This window comes from Henckelia pumila, chromosome 3 (assembly GCF_033568475.1).
Source record: "Henckelia pumila isolate YLH828 chromosome 3, ASM3356847v2, whole genome shotgun sequence".
In the NCBI taxonomy this organism is placed as follows: Eukaryota; Viridiplantae; Streptophyta; class Magnoliopsida; order Lamiales; family Gesneriaceae; genus Henckelia; species Henckelia pumila.
Genome location: NC_133122.1, coordinates 64,625,010 through 64,649,235, shown reverse-complemented (window position 1 = coordinate 64,649,235; position 24,226 = coordinate 64,625,010). Strand labels below are relative to the sequence as shown.

Below are 24,226 nucleotides of genomic sequence, written 5' to 3'. Positions count from 1 at the left end.
CCATTGTTAGTGACAGGAGACCACTAAACTTCATTTTTGAAGACGACATTTCTATATGCAATGGAAGGAGAAGGAGAACCGGAAAGAGTTCCAAGCTCAACCACCATATGTTGTTTACCTAATTTTTCGTTTTGTTATTGTTATTACTCTTATCGATTATCCGAAACTCGGAAACCCTAATTTTTTTTCCGGACGATAAAATCCTAGTTGCGTCGGGTGCATTTTTTTTATTTTCGTAAGAACCGATCGGAATTGCTGAAAATTAAATAAAATTTTATTTTCCCTTATTTCATTTTAATTTTCAAAAATGATATCAAATTTTAATACTGTTGGCCCAACATGGGTTATACGTTAGAAAGGCTAGAATTGAATGCATTGGAATTATATATGGCCCACCCGATCCGTTTGGAGAGAGAGATCTAACGTGGGACAATTAGTACTGTAGTCATATCCTTCAGATTTTTAAAATTTAATATATATATATATATATATATATATATAAACAAATTTATTCCAATGGTGAACGTTACAAAATGTTTCATTGCGTAAGGCCATGGCTCTAAATTTCGAGGATATATACTTTATTTAAAAAAAATAAGAATTTTTGTATTAAATTGAATTTTGGTCCTTTGATTAGTTAAAAATAGTTCTTGATACAATAACTTGTCTTTCCTATTTTTTGCATTGTTAGTCATTTTCTCCAAAATGTTTACATAGCTCAGAACACATCCAATTAATGTTGTGTTATTGTTGTCGGAAGGGTCGATGCTACCCTGAGGATAGCACCCCCAAAGTGATCTGGACGGACCAGATTACACAGCAGATTAAATCATTTAATATGTTGTGTAATCTGGTCCGTTCAGATCATGTTGGGGTAGCTACCCTAAGGGTAGCATTAATTGTTTCATTGTTGTCATGTCAGCATTCTAGAGTATAAATTATTAATATTACAGAGCAAGACAAGTCATTTCACTAAGACTTGATTTTTTTCACGGACTAGTCGAATAAATCCGATCTAAACTGATCGTGCATGCTTTTCGGTAGATGTATCACTACAAGTCATCGATCCGTTGGTAGACGGGTACTATCATGTCTGTCAGCATCAACGGATCCGATCACTCTTACATATCAAATCAATTGATCTGCAAGAGATCGAGTCCGTTCGATTGCCCTTCGGGCAGTGCCCCGAAGAGCAGCATAGACACGGGCCCATCCGCCATGGATCGAGCTTCCCGTAGAACAAGGGTCACATAAGTACTACTCCTATTCGAAACGTAAACATATTGAACTCGATTCAAGATACATGTCACTCTACATATAACCTGAAACTCAGACTCGAGTTGATAGATCCATATACGAAAATCGTTCTTGGATCGATTGACGACTAAAGACCAAAGTTACGTACACGTATAAATGAATGGAAATTCCGGATCTTGTGATAAATTTGTTATCATGATATACAGCTCAATACACATAAACAAACCAATATAAAAATTACATAGAATATATATTTGTAAAATTTATGTGATACATACATTCTGAAACATTAATTAATTAGATTTGTCTCCCTAAATAACAATACATAATATGATCATGAATATAAAATGAATGATGATAGATCCAAGTCCAACCACGGGATTGATTAATTTATTATCATCCCATCATATATAGCGACAGGTACATAGTTGAAATAGGACACGATAAAAGCGGGCGATATCTATTAATTAATACATATATATCATTCAAGAAACATGGAAGCCCTACACATGCAACCCCCCGACAGAGACACGGTTCGATTAAAGCACATAAAACACAAACACACACCCCCACCCCATGTATATGTATGTGTATGTATATGTGTTGTGTTCATCAGAAAACAGTGAATTTGTGACAGAAAGATATCTAGTCTTTATCTTAATTCTGGGCTGCAGCAAGAATCTCGAGGGGTCTTTTTATTTATCTCTGCCCTCTTTGACTGGTTCGGATTCGGTTATATATGTATATATATATTGCATGTATATATGTTTCATCTCTCCCTTTCCAGCCACTGAACTCCATTGAGTTAATTGCAGTGTACGTATCTTTAATTTAGTGCTTTTTTTTCTAACAATGATCTTTCTCTGTTTTTGCCTTTAATCAATAAGTTTGTGGACATTGTGACTTTAATAAAGTCTCACTGCCATTGCATTATTTTCGACATGGACAGTCCATTGAGAGTGACGTTTCAGGTATATATATGTGTGTGTGTGTCAGATTAATAAATCCAAGTGTCTAATTAGATATGTATATTATATAGGTGCATGTGATTAGGAGAGATAATTGGTCAGATATGTATATATATATTAGCATTTTAATTTACTCATGTTATTATTATTATTATTATTGAGTATGTCTCAAAGAGTTCACACGATTCACATTCGTCGATTCATCTTCACAATGAAAAGAATATCGATTTCATATCTTTTGATTATCTTATCATACTTACCAAACAATACATTAGGGTCTAATTAAAACTATGTAATATCTCTAAGCCATGCCAATACCGAAACACAAAAATTAGTGGAAGAGATGGATCATGTGTAAATTATTATCGATCACGGTATTCTTAGGTTGTATTTGGATTAATTGAATTTCAAATGCACATATTTCAAATATATATGTAAACGTAGTTTTGTTGTTTAGATAATTAAAATCATAAACTTCAAATTTACCTCTGACGTGTTTATATATAGTATTTTATGTTAATTAAAATTGATTTCAAGTTTACGCAATAATCATATCATTTTAATTTATTCTATTTTGTATTGCTATATATAAATCAGTAATTTGGGAGTTTAACATTTATCTATTGTAATATATCATTTGCAACATTAAAAAGCATTTAACAATAGTAGAACTGAGATTTTTTTTTAAAAAAAAATAGAATTGAGATCATTATATTTAAATATAGTATAGATATATATTAGATTCCGCCCTAAGAATGGTCACATCGGAATTTATTTTATATAAATTTGCCATCACATCACATGAGAAAAAATACAGGCTTTTGAGAGACTCGTGCACCGCCGCTAATTAAAGAAAAGAATAAAAAGTAAAAAGAATTAAGGTATACAATTTCCGTAAATAGTGGGAGCCTAATCAGTGGCATTCTGGTTATTTTCTGGAGAACATCTTGGAGGTCAATTCCGTCATGATACATGTACGGTTCGTGTACACACTACACACATTGAATGAGAACCGTGTATTTGCGCTCATAGTAGATGTATCAAAATGAGTTAGGTTTTTCGGGTTACCACGTCTCGTCATACAAAATAGTTGGATTGTGTTGACAATTTTCAGTCTAATAGCGGGTTGCAGGTTGACCCGCCAAAACCCACCAAATTGTATGTAAGTCCATCGGATTAACTCGTCCTATCGCGTAAAATAGTTAGTTGGTGGTGTTTTTTCAATCCGTTTTAAATGTGGATCGTCCCGTCCTACCAGCCCATTTTGACACCTTTGGCCCATAGCCTATGAACCATGGGGAAATTCGATTCTACAGAAAAGTACACTAAGCATGTAGGGCTCACACAAAAAATATGTGTGGTCAAATTTTTGCCACACCCTGTTGGGTGATTGAACTTCCCGAGCATAGGTGCAGCTTCAATTCTACCCATCATTATAAGCAATTTACTAGATAAATTGATCGGAATTTGATTTTTAATGATTTGATTTGATTTTTATTTTTTACAGTTAAACCCGACAACCCACTCTACATTCTGATATGTATTGAGTAAATTCCTATCAATAGTTTGTAAATTATGTTAATCAAATTAAGATTACATTCCTTTTTTTTAAAATTTAAAATTTTGAAATAGGGCAAGTGGGAAAAAAAATGAAAGAGATGAAGTGTGCAAATTATAAATAACAATGTTGGGATATAGGGGTACAATTAACCGTACGCCATAATTTGAACATGTAATGGGGTTTAAATACCCAACAAGTGTGACCCCGAATTTTATAGACACGCAACTATGCAAGAATAGTTTACGCATATATTTTTTTTGTCTGAACGTATATTCAAATTATTTGTTCTTATAAGTATCCATGTAATATCAATATGGCGAAAAGTCTATGCATATTGCATACTAACTTGTAGGATCATATTTATTGTTATTTTTATCAATATTGTCGTGAACCATGACACTAAAAAATGAAAAAAAAAATTATAATAATGATTTTGTAGCTTGAATCACTTGATCGTTTTTTATTTTACTTTATTGTTATTTTTATCGATATTTTCATTAAACATGACACTGAAAAAAATAGAAAAATTATAATTATGGTAACTTGATCGTTTTTCATTTTATTCTCATAAGTTTTCAAACTGCAGTTTTAATTTTGTATGTTAACTTTATTCTCATTTGTAGTGTATTTTTACCGGAGAAGTTGGGCGACATGGAAATTATGTGGTAGCATTGGAAATTGCCAATGCGTATTCGGGTGGCAAAATAATTAAAAGTGATAATGGATATAACTCAAATAAAACTAGATATATCCGCAATTGAAAACTTTCCAAACTAAAAATGAAAAACGATCAAGTTTTAAGACCAAAATTATATGAATAATGATACGTGTACATCTTATTATAATTGTGAAATCAATTGGCATAAAATTGTGAGAACTACCTAATTCGTGTAAAGTATTAATTAATTTATCACTTCTGTGTTTTTCGCCCTAGCCAGTCATTATTAAACTAATTTAGAATAAGCTAGCAAACAGCTCCCTTACATGTAATTAATGATCACAACTGAGAACACACATTGTGGGATCCAGTTTCCCTACTGTATACAGTATGTAGACTTTTGGAAAAATTGGAATACTATTTTTAATATTGATTAAACATTTTATTTTTTCTTTTTTTTTTTGAAAAGTTAATTAAACATTTTCATAACGTAGAGTTTCGTAAAAGAAAGTAACCCATCCCCAAATTGTCCATACCCCTTTTATCAATACTTGCTGATATACATACGAGTGCTGAGAATAAATAAATTAGACTATAATTGGCCAAATACGAAGATCCGTGCCTGCCTATCCTCGAAATCTCGTGGAGTTGTTAGGAAGTGTTTGCAATCACTAAAATAAAAAAGTGATTGTTTGCTTTTGACTTAAAAAAATTATTTTTGTGTGTTTCTTAAACCTAAATTATGTGTTAGCTTATGATTAACTTAATTGAAATCCAAAAGCTAGTCATGAAGTGATTATGATTCTCCAAAAATGATTCTAATAAGAAGATCATTGTTAAAATCACTCTAATCACTTATTTATCAAACACTACCCAACTTTGATTTTTAGATTTTCACATTTGTTTCCAAACACTACCAACTTTTGATTTTTCTTAACTTTTTTTATAATCTATAAATTAATCACCTATACAAAAGTACAATCTATTACAAACACTCCCTTAGCTATTTCCATCGATTTCGATGTAACTATGATATGTTCACACACAAAACACACTAGAAGCGTAAAAAAACGTGCACTCTATAAAAAAAAAAACAAGATAAAAAACGACAAGCACAAATAAGATGCAATCGCAAAAAATACGCATACTTCGATGATTAATAACGCGAGGTATGTATTTTTCTGTCTCATTTGTATGTAATTGTTCTCAAGTTAATATATACTTTTAACGAATGATCTATGACGCGAATCGTTCTCACTTCTCAGCACCGGTTCATGAAAAGATACCATATGATTAACCTATTCTATTCTTTTAACTAAAATAATTATACCACCAAATAAAACCAATTTTTTACTTTTTTTCCCCCCGAAAAACATAAAACCAATTTAAAGCACGCAAAGAGAAGAGTTGGGGTGGGCTTTGTGGGGGTCCTCTTTACTGTCTTCCTTTGTCCCCTCCACTTCTCACAGCTCTATCTCTCTCTCACACACACACGCACTGGAGAGAGTCTCAAGTCCAAAAAGGGGCGCCACCACGTTGGCTTCTTTTGCCTTTTGTTTCTGTGCTTCCTAAGCAATTGTCTATGTCTGCAGCTACTGCTCCCTCCTCACAGAACTGCAAATGGGGGGGCGAGGGAGGAATCATACTTTGAATTTCTTGTTATTATTTGATCCCCTTTTCTTCTTTTCTTCTCATCTTTCATACGCGACTAATCTTGGTGTATTATTTCCTTCCCACATGCCTGTTGTTTTCTGTTAAATTTCTTTTGCTATTGTTGCTTTAAAGGCGCCACCTTTACATTTCCCATGAGTTCAATTTGACTTCTTTTTCCCCCCAACATCCCATCTTGATGCTTTGTGGAAACACCATTAGAACAGCTTGCTTGTTCCACCCCATCTTCAATGTTTCTTGCCTCTTTCTTTAGTGGGTTCGTTGAGTTTTGGTTTGTTACTAGTGCTACAATTATGCTGGTGAGTGAATGATTTAGCGAGGGAAAGAAAGTAGTTAAATACCGAGGAGGAACGACAAACTTCTACTGGGTAATTTTATGGAGATTGACCTGAACCTTTCTTATTTGAGCGAGGTAGAAAATAATGTATGTGGCAAAGGAGGTGAATGTGACAAGGGTTGTGCTAATTGCTATTTGTCCACCTCTACCTCGTCTTGCTCTTCAAATGCTGCCTCAAATTCCTCTTCCCCTTGTTCGGTATTTGTCCCATTATCAATCTACATGGAGCTATGGCATGCCTGTGCAGGCCCTCTTACCAGTTTACCCAAGAAAGGCGATGTAGTGGTGTATTTTGCTCAAGGACATATAGAACAGGCTGCTTCTGCCTCACCTTTTCATCCCATTGAATCGCCTGCTTTTGATCTTCCTCCGAAGATCTTTTGTAGGGTCGTGGATGTTCAGCTACTTGTAAGTCATTAGACCAAATTTTCCTGTTTTCGGATAATCCCTTTTCTTTTTTCATGGATTGATATCTTGGGGATGCATTTTATTATGTTTTAAACAGGCGAACAAGGAAAACGATGAGGTCTACTCGCAGCTAACTCTACTTCCTCTACCTGAGGTATGATTGTTGATTATAATGCTTTAGCCTCTCAGTCCTCTTCCCTCTTATTGCTATATTTGCCATAATTATGTGTAGTTGATGAGATATTGAGTTGATTAGTGAGAGGATTGAATATTCCACTCATAGAAGAAGTTTCATCTCGTAGGCTTCATTTTTTTCTGGATATTTGACTTCTACAGTTCTACTTTGTGGATGGGGCTCTGGGTGAAGAATTGGAGAGAATTTCTGTTGCTTGTTATGTTTTTTTCCCACCTTTCATTTCGGATTCTTTGTGCTGCTAATTTAAAGTTTTAAAAGTCATTCATATATTTCTTGATCCACATCAAGTTTGGACATAATTCTTGATAATGTAAATATATTCATGTAGCTGGTAGGCCTCGAATTAGTAGGGACAGAGAATGGGAACGAAGGAGTTGATGATGATGGGAATGTAGCTGGGGCAGTAAAGTCTACTTCCCACATGTTCTGCAAAACTCTCACTGCTTCTGATACAAGTACTCACGGGGGATTTTCAGTCCCTCGTAGGGCGGCCGAAGATTGCTTTCCCCCTCTGGTTTGCCGCTATTTTGGCCTTGTGCTGATCACTCCATCAAGTTTTTTTTGTTTTGCTCCATGACATATTTTAAATCGAGTTTATGTTCTGCATTTAGGATTATAAAGAACAAAGGCCATCTCAAGAACTCATAGCCAAGGATCTTCATGGAGTGGACTGGAAATTCAGACACATTTACAGAGGTATAAGTTTAAAGTCCACATATTGTGTTGTTAGAAACTCTCAACAGCGCGATTCTTACCTCGCAGGCCAACCTAGGCGACATTTGCTCACTACAGGGTGGAGTATCTTTGTCAGCCAAAAAAATCTTGCATCAGGTGATGCGGTATTATTTCTGAGGTACATTTCATTTCAACATTGGTATTCAGAGCTAGTAATTTTACGAGTTGAGCATGGAAAATATTTGATATCCTGGGTCTGTATCTTGAAATTCACCAAGAATCATGACCAATGAAATAAATCAAAGAAAACTGAATTGCAGCTCTGTTTCATTTGCCATGTATTCTCATACTTTTGAATAGTTGATAGGGGCACAAAACATAAGAAGATTTTCATTATGTGCCTTGAGATGTAAAGAAGGTCAAGTATATGAAACATGAATTTTCAACTTGGTGTATGACAGAGAAATGAAACATAATTTCTTTTGCCATTTCTGTTTTACTAGTGTTTCTTTCATATCTAGATTAGCATGCTAAGTGCCATCTTGTGAGCCATTGTAGGGGAGAATCTGGAGACCTGCGTTTGGGGATTAGAAGAGCAGCTCGACCAAGAAATGGATTGCCTGACTCAATACTTAAAAGCCAGAATTCTTATACCAATGTCCTCTCCCCCATTGTGTATGCCTTATCAACCAACACCACATTCAATGTCTTTTATAGCCCAAGGTACTTTAACACATCCTTGCTTGAGAATTTTGATTTCTCTGTTGAGCCAACTGACCTGTATCTTACTCTATTCTAGTGATCTATCGAGCCACAAATGATTTTCTGCTATCGTGATCTGAAACCTTTTGAAATAGTCGTAATACTTATTTGCGTGGATTGGTTCTATTTATTTATTTTAGCTATATGTATTTGATATTACTTGATGACTTTGCGGTTAATGAGTTATATCTTTTAAAATGACTAGTATGATAGAAAATAGGATTTGGGGCAACTATCCCAGATTGGAAAATGATTTAAACTAGTCGACAACATTAGGAGTTGATTCAAAATGCAATTAGCTGTCCAATTGAACCCATCAAGCCTCAATCATCTCTTGGCACAACCTGTGTATTTCATGCGTAATATGTTGGAAACATGAGTCTCATCTCTCAGTTTGTGCATTGCATTAGAGTTTTATGCTGTAGATTCTGTTTACCCCTTCGTGAATATGGATTCTTCAGTTTCTCATAAAAAAAATGGATTCCTTCAGTAATGATATCATTTAACAATGCTTGTGTACATGATCATCATATGAAATTTGTCCTTGCTGCATGAGGAATGTTATTTAGTTTTGCGTGAATAAAGTTCAAGAAATTATCATAAGACAGGATGCGCATGCGCATAATTATTTACCATGCCGCAGAGTATCTGAGTTAAAGATTTTAACAAGGCAACAATGTTTACCAGATCAAATGAAAGAAAGGGTAAAATAGATCCTTAATGATTACAAGAATCCATGTCATGACTGCCGTAAAATTTAGCATTACAAGTATTGTTTTATTAAGATTTAATTGATATGGTCATAGACATCCAACTAATCTATTCTATCTGAAAAAAATATTAATAGAAGATCAAAATATTTTCATTGTATCTTTTCTAGTTTGCCTTTGGTCCTTGATATGTATGTTGTCTGGATTTATTGCATGGGCATTAACTAGAAAAAGAGTGCCAAAAATTTTGGCCAAAAATGTGTATTATATTCTATCAATAAAAGTATTAATAGAAGGACAAAATTATTTTATTGTGAATTTTCAATTTCGCCCTTAAATGGTGTGACGTTTGGATTGATTGCACGACATTGGGTAGAAAATGGGTGCAAAAGTTAGGGTCTAAGATGAAATATAAAATTTATCCATGCATTGAAAATGGCTTCAAATCCATTAATGCACTTAGGAAATTGAATATACATTGATCAAATGGACTGCACTTATTTCATTTAGATTTTTATTTGGTAATGAGAGGTTGGTTGAAAGATGTAGTTTAGAATTTTTGTTATCAAATGATATTTCAACTATCAATTCATTCAAGGTTGGTTGTTTCTTTAGCTCAAAAAGTGGATATACACTTATATATATGAGAAAATGACAAGGAAGTGTATTAAGAGTAAGAATGATTAATATGCAAAATTTGGTGAAAATCTAAAATGGAATAGATGTTTGATAAAAAAAAAATACTTTTATGATATCACTAAAAAAAGGGAATATATATTTAATTGATGGAAAATTTTGCATATGATGAAAATAATGAATCAAAATATTATATGTAATTGATTAGTAATTTTTGTTTCAAATGTTAAATGGAATAGGCAAAATAGCACAACAAAGATCATCTTTGTCGGAATTCTGTTAAAACATGAATTGGGGAAGATTCGGAAATAAAGTTGAAGAGCATGTATAATTTAAAATATTTTGTCTTAGTATTTATTCATTGCTTTATATTGTAAACTTTCAGGAACTATTTGTGTTTTATATGTGATGGATTGCTCTCAAAGTTAAATAGTAAACAGAAACATTATCTAAATTGTATTATAGATCCTTGGACTATTAAAACATTTAGGCACCGTTTGATGTGAAGGATAACACATTGACTGATTAATAATCATTGCTTTGTCCAATGTTTGTCTCAAGTTTTTCCAAGGATTAGTTTCATGGACCATTGTCTAATTCAACTATATTGACTTAAAATCTTTATACTATTAATCTATCATCATCCAATCCATGAACCAAATAGTGTCTTAAGATAAATAATTAACAGTGAATATTCAAAGAGATGGGTATAGAATGAATATTCAAAGAAAGTCACATATTGAAAAATATACAAAGAAAAGATACTTCTCTATATAAATAATTTTGTTCTATTATTTTTAATAATAAAGTGGAAAATAAACCTAATTGTAGAAATATATGATCACTAACATTTTATAAGATGTAAATCATATTTCAGACTTATAAGTAGTACTTGAATTTAGTATATGCATTGGATGATTTGATAATTCAAAAAACAAATGGGGCAAATCAAATATCGGATATGAAATTTTAGATAAGTTCTAAAAATTAAGTTTATACTCATCCATTGATAAAGCATATTAAAAAAGTATATATACCGAACTGGTGACAATATAAGAGAGAATAATGATTAGGGTAAAAATATAGATCATACTTGACCAACCGTTTGTATATTAACAAATAGTGATAGATGAGATCCTACACTAAGGGTAATACCCAAATTATGCATCCAATGGTTCGTATTTTGACACATAGGAGTAATTAATGATACATTGTTGACGTGACAAATCATGAGACATTAAATCTATCAATGGATAATACCCATATGCTAGGTTGAACTCTACCACAAAGAGTGGTGACTCAATTTTAAAATAATAGCATGAATAAATTATGTATTTTTTGTGTGTACAAAACATATGTTTCAATTAATTTAAAGTTAACTTATAAAAGATCAAGAAATTATCTCTATACCACATCATACGAAGTAACAAAAAGACATGATGAGAATAATGTAGTTTTCATATTAAATATTCCTCTCTACAAGATTAATGGAGTTGATGTATGTTTGTTATATGTTTTAGGAGTAAAACAAATTTAGTTTAAGTATTGTGTTGTTGTTGTTGTTATCTGGACATTTGACCTTTTACTTTTTCACAATTTATCTTGGTCATTTTTAATTTATTTTGTTTAATCTCTAGTAAAAACTCAAAATAAATGAAGATAAATATTGTATACTCAAATTTATAGTAGTCGATATCGGGGGGCAATAATTTGCTTTAATAAGAAATGATCAAGATGTGGCGCTCGAGTTTCTATAGAGTTTAAAATATTAAAGTTGCATCATTACCATTAACTATTATAAACGGCAAACGTTTTTTTCTACAATTGATATTTCAGGCAATCTCACATGTTTGATTATCATGGATTGCAAAATAGTGCAATATCGAGAGGAGAATTGTTGGGGTGCAATAATTGTCATGCTGGAGAGCAATCGATACGTAACGCTTGAATTGTACGATTTAAAAGATTGAAGGTGCTCTATTATCACTAACTATACCTTTTGGTAAAAAAAATAAGCATTTCTATGTGGTAAAAAAAGTAACTGTCACTAACTATATTTTAAGAGTAATGCTTAAAATGTTCTTGTGTGAATGGATGGATGACATGATAAATGTAAAAAAAAAAGTGACGGTTATTTTTATTTACTTAATACTATACAAAAAATTTCTATAGTAATTATCAGATTAAATTTTACTAATGAACTTGTCTACATAAATTTGGCAAGAGTGTTAAAATTTTCAGCCAATGACCTCTTGGTCAAATGGTATCACCTCTCCCACAATTGGGAGAGGTCTTGGGTTCTATGCCCACTAACCCCACCCCTTAGTAAAAAAAAAAATAAAAAATTTCTACGTGCTCTAACGTGCAATGCACGTGTTTTTAACTAGTTCATAAACATGTAAAACTCTTTGACATTCTTAACTATGATTCCTAAATGTGGGTGACAGTGCCTGATAGTCTTGGGCATATGTTTTTTACTCTTTTCTTTTATTCTGAAATCGTATCCGTTATTGTATGTATCCATAACATTCTTATACTCTTACACTTACAATGCAGGGCGAGCCACTCTGATTTTATTGTCCCATACCAAAAATATGTGAAATGTACCACTAATCAGATACATGTTGGAACAAGATTCAAAATGAAATTTGACTTGGATGATACTCCAGAAAGAAGGTCCAGTGGAATTTAAGTAAACACCATTGATATGTTTCTTAGCTCTTTGATGCTCGAGGATAAAAGAAATATCTTTAAACAGGTTTAGCGGAGTCGTGGTTGGAGTTGGTGATATGGATCCTTACAGGTGGCCAAACTCGAAATGGAGAAGCTTGATGGTGTGTTGGAGTTTTACTAAATAAATCAGCACTTCTAATTTATTCCACCACAATGAAATTAGCGATAAACAGTTTCATGATTGCATTTACAGAATCAATTTACTCCAATCTTCCTCGGCCTTTTCATTTGCATGATTTCTGCTGCCACATCTTTTATAGGTTCGCTGGGATGATGATATCATAAGCAATCACCAAGATCGAGTTTCACCGTGGGACATTGATTTCTCGGGTAATTTTGCACCTCTAAGCATCCAGTCCTCCCCAAGAAGAAAGAAACTGAGATCCAGTCTCCAATCAACCCCTCCATTTGGCAGCCCAATTTTTGGTATGTGTATATGCTTCTTTCAATATATTTTCCAGTCTCAGTCTTTTTATCGGATATAATGATTAGCTTAACAAACGATTCAGGAAATTTCCTGTGGTTTTGCTTTTAATCAGGAGGCAGCTCTCGTTTGGACTTTGAGGAGTCTGTAAAATCCTCTAAGGTCTTGCAAGGTCAAGAAAATGTAGCTTTGGCGTCACCTCATTATATAAATAATAGGATTAGCCGCCATCTCGATTTTGAAACTCGACCCCCAGCATCTAATCCCATTCTGGACCGGATGGATAAAACTAATCACCCTGTTTTTTTGAGAAATCCAGCTCCTACCACATTCACAAGCTTTCTGCAATCCAATTGGCTTCCAGAGGTCTTGCAAGGTCAAGAAATATGCTCACTGAGATCACTGTCAGGGAAAACAGATGTAAATCTTAGTGTTGGGGAAAAACCTGAACTTGGTTGCAATGTTCTTAATGCATATCAAAGTCCTCCACTCAGCTTTTATCCTCTAGCTTCTGAAGGAGCCCGAAGCTTGTCGTTTTCAGAGAAAGGCAACTACAGAGCCAGACAGAGACCTCTAATGGTTTCCAATTTTTCCAATTTTCAAAGAAGAACTTCTGTGTTAAACCAGAATCCCATTTTAATTACGGATGTAGGAGATGCCAGAAGAATTCCATATCTTGGAAATGAGCTGAGAGCGGTAGAGCAGACATCACCTCCTCCCGCTTCTATGATGCATCTGAAAAATCTGAATGATGACAATTACTCAAAGAATAAAGCCCCTACATGTAAAATTTTTGGCTTTTCATTGACTGATGATCCTGATGCAGTTAATTCACAGGGTTCAAGTAAGAGGAGCTGCACAAAGGTAAATTTGAAAAATGTGTCCACAACTAATTTACTATGCACTTCTTGAGAACATGGTGATTATTTGTGTAAGTAGGTTCACAAGCAAGGCAGCTTGGTGGGGAGGGCAATTGATCTTTCAAAACTACTAGGTTATGAGGACCTGTTGACTGAACTAGAAAGGTTGTTTAGCATGGAAGGCCTTTTGCGTGATTCGAACAATGGATGGCATATATTATATACTGACAGTGAGAATGATATGATGGTCGTTGGTGACGATCCTTGGAAGTAAGTCTCCTAAATGATGAGCATTTCTTTATCTTTTATGTTCTCTTTTATCCATAGATTTGAATTGTTGAAGACGCTGCTAGTCATTTCCTGCCTTTTAACACTTGACCAAGAAAATTTTGTGATAGTAAACTGCAGGATAGCTGACTTTTCTCTCGTAGTATTGTGTTGGGATGTAGAAATATGTGTGGTAAAATATAATTTAATAAATATGCATTTTCAAGTTTCAATCTTAACTCATAAAGATCAATTTAATGAATCAGATTCGCACATGTTCTTTTTTCCTTAATTTTCAATTGCAAGAGACTTTATCCCTAGTATGTAATCCCCACAATCTCGCATTATACACCTAGATACAACTTGATTTTTCCAGTTTCACGTGTCCTTGTACCATCGTTATGCCCCTTGTATTTGCACTGATCCCATACCTTCGTATGCTGCTCGAAAAGTTTCAACACATCGTTATTCTCCCTTTCATTGATTCCTCCTAAATTGCATTGATTTATCCTAAAGATTTTCATTACAATAGGATACTGACATCCCTGGCTGAATGGTTAAAGAACTCATTCTCGATCTCTTTCACTTCAAAAACCTTGTATTTGAATTGATGTCCTTTCATTGATTCTTCCTAAATTGGATTGATTTTATACTAAAGATTTTATTTCAATTGAAATTTGGATAATCACCTTGTATGTGGACCCCCACTAAGCATCCATGGCTGAATGGTTGAACACCCAACTCATAATTGACGAATTTGTAGATTCAATTCCTATTTGATGCATGCCAATGGGATCCTCCAAGAAGTTTTCTCATATTATCCACACCTTTGTGTTTGCCCTGACCCCTGCTTTTGTACATAGTCTTATTTTCCTTGCTTAAAGTGATCTAGTTTACACACCAGCTAAATGGCACCAAACATAGAGCTAAAATTCTATCTTAAGCCAAAAGGTGCCGATTCTGTCCATGCATATCAAGGTCTTAGTTCTTTTTCATATTTGAACTTTGACCTTTTTATCTATGAACTCAGTTGTTAACTTTGGTTGGCAGTGAGTTTGTGGAGGTGGTGACTAAGATCCACATTTACACACAAGAGGAAGTGGAGAAACTGTCCATTGGAATCAACAGTGATGACACTCAAAGTTGTTTGGACGAAGCGCCGCATGTGACAGCAGTGTCAAAGGATTCTTCCGTGGCCCGGCCTCATTCGTCTCCATCTGTGATCAGGATGTGAGAACTCCGGTTACTTCTGTAATAGTATGTGCTGCTAAATAAACTTCGGTGATTATCATGCCGAATATGTTACCGGACTTTTAAGCGGAATTATGTTATTGGTGCACATCCTTTGCTACCTTTTATGTTCATGATTGTTGTTAAGTGTTACTATAGTACTAGTGTTGCATGAGTTGTGACACCAAAACTTTTGAGTTGAGTACGCTAGAGACGTACATTTGTGGTAATGAACTGTTTTTTATTGGAAATTTGATTGTGGTATCTGGCTACCATTCTGTTTTGAGGTACTTTATTTTTCCCTTTAAAGAGATTTGCAGTTTGTTTGGTTAATGGAAACAATATGCATATGAAAATATAATTATGTTATTATTATGAAGGTTCACTTAATGTACATTGAATAATAGCAATGACGGTCACCTAATGTACATTGAATGGTACATTGACGATCATCATGTGCTTTTGAAAAATATGCTCTAAATCTATGGCGAAATTGTATCAACCTTCAAAAAATAAATAAAACAAAACAAAACAATTTTGGTGTATGAAAGGAAAATATGTCTTGGCATGCAAGACATATTTAAAAGTGTTGTTTACTAACAAAATAATAGTTTCCAACTTTACGAGACTCTATCAAATGAATCAAATCTATCTATTTATGTGAAAGTGTGAAATAACAATTGAACTACGTAGAATAGAGAAATCAAATCTATCTATTTATGTGAAGTGTGAAATAGCAATTGAACTACATAGAATAGAGAGAACAAACACAAATAATTAAAAGAATGATTCTGAAGACCAAACAGTTGAAGATCAAAAGTTCCGGTTGAAGAATTATCGCCGTTTTTTGGTGTTGCATGTGTTGTTGCACAACCTCATTACACAACATCATGATAATTGTCTAGTGAAGATCCTTCAGGCTTATCTCTCCTACTACATCCCTTGGTTTTTCTATACTTGTTTTATAGTTTTAGAATGTGGTTTTAATATCTAACGTGTTGAGATATTTGAATTTTTTAAAACATTTTTAATGTTTTTTTTTTCAATCTAATATTGATTTTAGAGCGTAGTTAATTCGGATTTCTCAAGTTGCTGAGAATTCTGAATTTCTATTATAATTACTATTATTGATTTTGTAATGAATCTTACTTCATTCTAGTAATCGTTTTTGCAATAAGACATCCACAAATGATTGCACTTGTGCATATTAACATTTGTGTTAATTGTTTATTATTTTAGTATTTATTTTGGCTGTGTAATGAATCATAATTAATTGTTTTTACTTATTTGTTTCAATTCAAACTAACAACATGTATTGTCGGCTTTGATGTTTTCAACATCATACGATAACACCAGCATTTTAAACTTCATAAGTATATGTATTATGTCATGTCGATACCTTTTAGTGTTAAATTAATTGCATTCTCGAAATATCGTGTTGTAAAATTTGGGCATAAAACTCTTACAAATAGGATAAATATGCTTTTTTTTTCTTCTGAAAACGAGACGTAAAAGCTGATTAATTTTGTACATAGTATTTTACTATTTTGTGATTTTTTTTTTTCATTTTTATAACGGCATAAAAATATTGTTTGCATTTTGCACAACTTAATAAATTTAGGTCATCTCCTTATGAAAAACAAACTCAAACAAATTAATTTGTTATCAGATATATAACTCGTGAATGTATCGATTCTATCATGGAAGCGAAAAAGAGAATGAAAAATTAATAGGAGCTGAAAATAGAGACATATGAGATGATTTTTTAAATTTATAAATGATAATTTTGGGTGTATACTTTAGGTTCTATCTGAGATTATATTTTGTATGAAAAATTATATTTTTTCATTTACATTTAAGTAATGATCGTATAAATTTGCTTTAAATCCTCAAAACTAAACATAGCTTTGCTTTCAATCTCTATCATAAAAAATTATGTTTTCGCTCTCTGATCCTTAGTAAAATGTTTACGCACTACCTATGTCTATATATTTTCTCGGATGAAAGTTGTTACCAAAACATTGAAAATACAGTACAACTGTATGAAATTGGAGCATAAATTGTTTCAAATTTGATACTAATATATGATTTTTGAGTACTCAAATATGTATGTAAGTATTAACATTAATTACATATTTGTCTTTTTTAATTGAACAACGGTACAAAACACTGAAAATATGATATTGAAATATTAATTGTTTTAGATCTGATACTAATATATGATTATTGAGTATCCAACATGTGTCGCACATGTTGATATAAATAAAGTTGCTCAAATTGTGTACCCAAAATTTAATCTTTTGTATTATATCTAAACCAATAAATACTCAAACATTATATGTTAGTATCATATTTTTAATGTTTTAAATTGATTTTTACCCGTAAAAAACATGTATGTCCAGGGAATGTAGAAATTTTTGTGTGGACCAAAGAAATTAAATATATTTATTTTATGATAAGGATTAAATGCAAACATATGTTTGAGGATTTAATGCAAGCTTGCTCGAATTTTTTCCCCCTATTGTTGGAGTATATATCCATAAAAAACTATTTTGTTTTATTTCAATATTAATTCTGCATACATGTCATTGATATTTTATAATTATTATCGAAAATCCCCATATTAATTTCATGTGATTTTGAATATTGTAAAAAATCTCATATATATGAAGATAATATAATAATAATAATAATAATAATAATAATAATAATAATAATAATAATAATAATAATAATAATAATAATAATAATAATAATAATAATAATGTCGTTCTTTAGAAATTGAGATATTTGACTTGAGTTTACATTGTAATCTGAATAGAACAACATTATCTGGATGGTTAACAATTAGATTATTGAAATGAAAAAACACTTTATATAATTATTTGATCATGCATGAATGGATTTTTAATCTCTAGTAATTTCTATCATCGTGTAGAGAATATTTATTCAATATTAAACTATGATGGACGTATATGAGTCGATCTTGAATATTCTAAGGCTGTGTTTACTTGCCTTGATAAATGAAGGATAATATAGATAATATCAATTAATCCTATATTTACTTGCAAAATTGAAAAATGATATAAATCTTTAAGCCCGTTAATGATAGGATTGAGAGATGATTTTTAGTCCTAAATTTTTAATAAGATTATAAATATTATGGAGTGAGAGAATGAAAAAAAATCAATTATTTTATATGATCAAATGTTTATTTTTTGTATTATTTAGTATTATATTTTCAATGTTTTGTACTGAATTTGTTCGTCTGAGTAAAAGAGTTCAAAAATATGGAATTTAATATTATGTTTGGATTTAAGATGTAAAGAAAATATGAACAATTTTATTCTTAGAAGCCAGTTCTTCATTGGGCCTGCATCTTTTGGACGATTCTCATTGAGCCTGCATCTTTTTCGACGGGCTTTAATTTAAAGAAACACAATTCTCATTTCGTTTCGCTTATCACGCAAACCCTAACCAAAGCCGATAAAAGGCGGCTATGGAAGCACAAAATTGCGAAAGAGTCTGTGAAAGCAGCAGCTGTCCGGAGGCACAAAACTTCCAAAGATTTCATGGAAGGCGTTGCCTACGGGGTGAGTAAATATTTATTTATTTATCTGCATTAGCATTTAAGATGGTCATCCATTCACCTTCAAGAAAGTAGGAGCTTGAGTGATTTTATAAACCTTGCTTTTGAAACCAGAGTCAGAGGCATCAGGATTAAGATTAACGATGATTTAATTGTATTTTATTATTTATTCAAACACACGCGGTTATTATTATTTTGGTACTTATTATTATTTTGGTACTAATAACAGAAAAAAAGTTTCTATCGCACATGATATAATACTAGTTTAAGAAAAAAACTCTATAGTCTCACCCTACTCATAAAATAATATTATTTTTTATATCCAAAATATTATTTTTAAATATAAATATAGGTCAGACCAATATAATGTGGATAAATATGTAATATCAGACACGGTTAATTTTATCAAGGGTGAGGGAGGGGAAACGGGTATGGTTCAGGTCCATTGGGCTCATTAGGAACCCAATGACTTGATAAATGCCTATTCCATCGTCCATAGCTTGCATAGAAAGCCCAAGTTTACGATTTTATTTTTCATTTGTGAGTTTGCCCAAGTTCCTAACATCTGTTGATTTAGGCAATCGTATTTATTTTCTAGAGTTTTGTTCCATCCATCAGTCATGAGAATGAAACTATAATTTTTACCGACTACCTTGGATATAATTTTTTTTAATAATATGGTTACTTCTATTTTTTAAAATTATATAAATAAATTTCAGTTTAATCGATATATTTATTTAAAAAAGTCAAAACCGAACCAATTAAAACGACTTTACCTATTTTTTGCTAACTTCTAACAAGAACTCGATGGTTAACTTTTGATGTTAAAAGATATGCCACGTCCACTAACCACAATGAATTTTAAATGATTTCAATAATAAAAAGATCTAATAACTGTTTTGATTAAATCATTTATTGTGTATGACCAATTGGACCATTTTCTTTAAAGAAGAACGATTCAATCTTCGATTATGAGAACATCGTGTAAATAAATAGAAATATGAATTTGAAATTATTTTGTGTAAGCTATATAAACAATGAATATAAATTTAAATTCATAGATTTCAAATTATTTTATTCAAACTCAACATTAATTTATTAATATTTTATTTATTTATTCAAACACTCACGCTTATTAATTTTTACAACTAATTACATTACATAAAAATAAGCGAAATACTTATCTATATAGTCTATAGGGCACGTTTGGTACGGTGGATTAGGGTAGGATTACAATTGCTTCTGTTGTTTGATTGGTTTTTTAGTATTTCATGAAAATCCTTTGACCCGTGATTAATTACCTTCTGAGCTGGGAAAACAAATCTTTTGTGGGGCAAGGTATTGAGAAACCCGAAGGCTGTGTTTGGTAGCATGGATAAAGATGTGACTAGCCTACAGTCCTTCGTTTGTCTCGTTTTTTCGCGCAATGAAGGATAACCTAGGGCCCGTGATTGTAGCACTATTTCAAGGATAAAACGGTACATTACAATCCAACTCATCCCCCTAGTATTGTTATCCGAATTTGAACAGTAGTTTGGATTCTTTTTGGAAATGACCATTGTACCCTTCGCCCTAACATATCTACCCTTTCCTTTTTTCCAACTCTTCTTGCCGTTCTTATTACTTCTCTCGTTACCAAAGCATGGATTCTCGCGTTCGCGGTTAGAAAGGTAAGAAATCTGGTGTCTGTTCTCAATAATTTTCTTTATACTCGCTCGATTGTCCTTGGTGAAGCCATGAAAATTTTTGCTTATTACATCGCTCCAATTTTTTTCTTTTTTAAAAAACAAATCCCTATGACCTTTTCTTCTATTCCATCGTTTTTCCTTTGTGTTGGTGTGCATTTTTTTGGGTTCATTACTATCCAGTGTTAGGACACTTGTCCATTGATTTTTTTTTCCAAATTAAGGAATTGAAAAGTATGTTATTTTTAAATTCAAAATTTTGTACAGTAGGCATAAATCTTTGTGAGATATTCGTATTAACCGTTACAAAAATTGTACGATATCGTGAGTTCGAAATCTTATCAGTTATAATGTTGTTTCAATTTCACCATTTTAGTATTTTGTACAGTGGGTAGGAATGCTTCAGTCGAAATTTCATTGAACGGCCATATCTTCCACAAGATTCCTCCGGTAATGTCTGAAATTCATTATGCTATTTTCATATTGCATATACTTGTCTTTCAATTTATTTCATAAATTCCAGTTTACTTGTTCATGAAACTTTTGTGACCTGCGTGAATTTCTCATTCATATGTAGCAATTTTGTTGAAACATCCATTGTTCTTGGTTTGTTGAGAGTTTTGGCAACATGGAGAATAGGCGTGTAAAAATATTACTCATTCTCGTCATATACCAGTTGCTGGTTCGGAATGTTTTGATGTTGATCTTTTTAATTCGACAACGCTCAAGAATGTTAAGAAGTCGAAGTACCAACCTGCGCAGAGAATCTTTGTCCTACTGAATGATAAATAGAATTAAGGGTCAATTGAGCCATTTACGTAGGATTATTGACGCCGGATATTACCAATGCATTATCAATTTGAAAATGAATCGGAACGCATTTGGAAGGTTGTGTTACCTGCTCACTAACATAGGGGGTGTCGTTGATTCGAGATATGTGTTAGTTGAGGAAAAATTAGCGATGTTTTTGTCCATCCTAACTCATCACAAAAAGAACCGAGTGACTGGTCACGATTATATATGTAGCGATCAAACTGTAAGCGCTCATTTTCATGAAGTTTTAAATGCCATCTTGAAGTTATATACGATTCTGCTTGTGAAGCCTACGGCGGTCGATGAAAATTGCACAAACGATACTTGGAAGTGGTTCAAGGTAATAAAAAATGTAATGATAACTTCGTTCATATATGACACAAGCTATTTTCCATACAATTGTTTTTATACTGCCTTGTCACGTTTCTTGACATTATTAATCTATTTTCTATTACTTAACGACAGGGAAGTCTTGGTGCGTTAGATGAAACTCATATTCCGGTGCATGTCCCTTCACGAGATAAAGCAAAGTACAGGAATAGAAAGGGCACTATTTCGGTGAACGTTCTTGGTGTATGTGACCGCAATATGAACTTCAAACGCTTTCACAGGGTGGGAGGGATCTGCTGCAGATGCTCGAGTTTTGAGACATTCTTTGACTCGAGATGATACTTTTAAAGTTCCGAGAGGTATAAACATATTGTGCTCGGTTTCAGAATTAAATAAACTGTGAATTCCTGTATTTACAACCGAGTAATTGAATATTTACCAATCGTGCAGGTTGCTACTACCTATGCGATAACGGATATTCCAATGTCGAGGGATTTCTTGCTCCTTATAGGCGAGTACGATACCATAGGGACGCTTGGGGCCACCGTGCATCTGGGCCTAAAAATTACAAGGAGTTGTTTAATTGGAGACACTCTCAAGCAAGGAACGTAATCGAAAGAGCATTTGGGTTGCTGAAAAAGAGATGGGCCATCCTACGGAGTCCTTCTTTTTACCCCTTGGCAGTGCAAAATCGGATAATTCTTGCATGTATTCTATTACATAATTTTATCCGTTTCGAGATGTCTGAAGACCCCTTATTAGATGAATTTGAGGAAGACATAGGTAGCCCTGCTCACGAAACTCAACACGGTTATATTACTACATTGGAGTCTTCCAATGTGTGGGACGATTGGAGAGACCATTTTGCGATGGAAATGTGGAACACGTTCGAGAATTAATTTGTGTTATCATATCATTTTCTGTTATGAGGATTCATTAAGATATTCCTTGTTTTCCAGTGTATTGATGCTAAACAGTTTGTTGTAATTTTAAGTCGTATGTTTTGGATTTATGTGTGATTAAAATTTATGACTTCTTCTGCCATAATTACTTCATGGAAAGCATGCACGACATTGCTCATATCCATCTTCAAGATATTATCTACTTCCTAACATAGAGATTGTTCATCTTGTTCATTGTATTTTGATCTACAGATCAGTTGACAATGGATAGTGGAACGAGTTCTGCGAGCGGCATTGGTAAAAGGAAGACAACTGAGAAGACACGAAGAAGTTGGACTGAACGTGAAGAAGAATGTCTTATAGAAGCTTTGAAAGAAGCATGCTTAAAAGGATGGAAAAGCGAGAACGGATTCAAAGCAGGCTACTTGACGTTTCTGGAAAATTCAATGAAAAATGCCCTTCCTGGTTGTAAGCTTCGTGGGAATCCACACATCAATTCCAAGATTCATGTTTGGAAGAAGAACTATGGATCGTTGGTGACGATACTAAGCCAAAGTGGTGTTGGTTGGAATGACAGTAACCACACTATTGATGCTAATGATGAAACATGAGATTCAATCATCAAGGTATGTTCTTGATATAAATATCATTGCCTAGTAGCATTGGGTGGTCATGTATTTCTATGCTCTTTCACAGTCAGATCCATCTATGAAGACGATGAAACACAAGCAGTGGACGATGTACGACGATTGGTGTCAAATATTTGGAAACGAACGAGCTACTGGTGATTCTTGGAAATCATTCCGGCATGCGGTGCATGATGTCTTACAACTGGAGACCGAAGTGGATACTGACTTCTTGAGTCCTCATGTTCCAATCATTAATGTACAAGCAATTGGTGACGACTCGGTATCAGACACTAACACTCCCTCTTCTAAACCATTAGCAGGTGCAACATCAAAAAGTAAGAAACGGAAGCAGTCCAATGATGTTGACGAGTCCATACTTGCTGCTATAAACAACATTGCTAATATCACAAAAGATACAATGGGAGAACTGATCAAAGAATTGGCTACCACAAAAAAGCTTTCAGTAACACAAGATAAAGTTTTTGAAGCTCTAGAGGGGTTACATGAATTCACGGAGGACGAAACGGTTCGTGCTGCGAAGATGCTATTCAACAATCACAATGACCTTGCACTTTTCAAGCGTCTCGGTGAGAATGGAAGAATCTCACTGCTCAACACTTTGTTGCGCAATCCTTAAGTCATTGCTTCCTGTCTTGGTATAATTATCAATCTTTTTGTATCGTATCACGATTAAAAAATATGCCATTTTGGGTGTATGCATGTTCATGTAGACTTTTATCGTCCATGTTTTTGTTATTTTTGGTTCAATGAACAGGTCACATGTAAACGTATGAATTTTGCATGCAATCCATGGTAATGTAAGTTTGAATGACATGATATTGACTTAAGTATGAATCGAAATTCGAAGTTTATGTAATGTAAATTCGAATAACATTAACCCATTATTGTGTTCTATTAACATAGT

General features: G+C 33.1%; 1 protein-coding gene and 1 long non-coding RNA gene across 3 annotated transcripts; both read left to right on the top strand.

Annotated features, from left to right (window-relative positions):
• The first annotated feature begins 5,871 nt into the window (after positions 1–5,871).
• Positions 5,872–15,609, top strand: LOC140887680 (auxin response factor 4-like). Its single transcript, XM_073295102.1, has 12 exons — positions 5,872–6,860; positions 6,958–7,014; positions 7,385–7,570; positions 7,668–7,752; positions 7,819–7,909; positions 8,290–8,454; positions 12,396–12,515; positions 12,598–12,673; positions 12,833–12,998; positions 13,112–13,860; positions 13,936–14,126; positions 15,174–15,609. The coding sequence occupies exons 1-12, from the start codon at positions 6,492–6,494 to the stop codon at positions 15,355–15,357; spliced, it is 2,439 nt and encodes an 812-aa protein (XP_073151203.1). The 5' UTR covers positions 5,872–6,491; the 3' UTR covers positions 15,358–15,609.
• Positions 15,610–18,741: 3,132 nt separating this feature from the next.
• On the top strand, positions 18,742–22,782 carry LOC140892695 (uncharacterized). Of its 2 annotated transcripts, XR_012152884.1 has the most exons (7): positions 18,742–18,946; positions 20,281–20,420; positions 20,584–20,612; positions 21,016–21,077; positions 21,205–21,780; positions 21,906–22,129; positions 22,221–22,782. It is a non-coding gene; the product is annotated as an uncharacterized lncRNA (long non-coding RNA). The 2 variants fall into 2 exon arrangements; XR_012152883.1 differs by having other exon boundaries at positions 21,016–21,780.
• Positions 22,783–24,226: the final 1,444 nt, after the last annotated feature.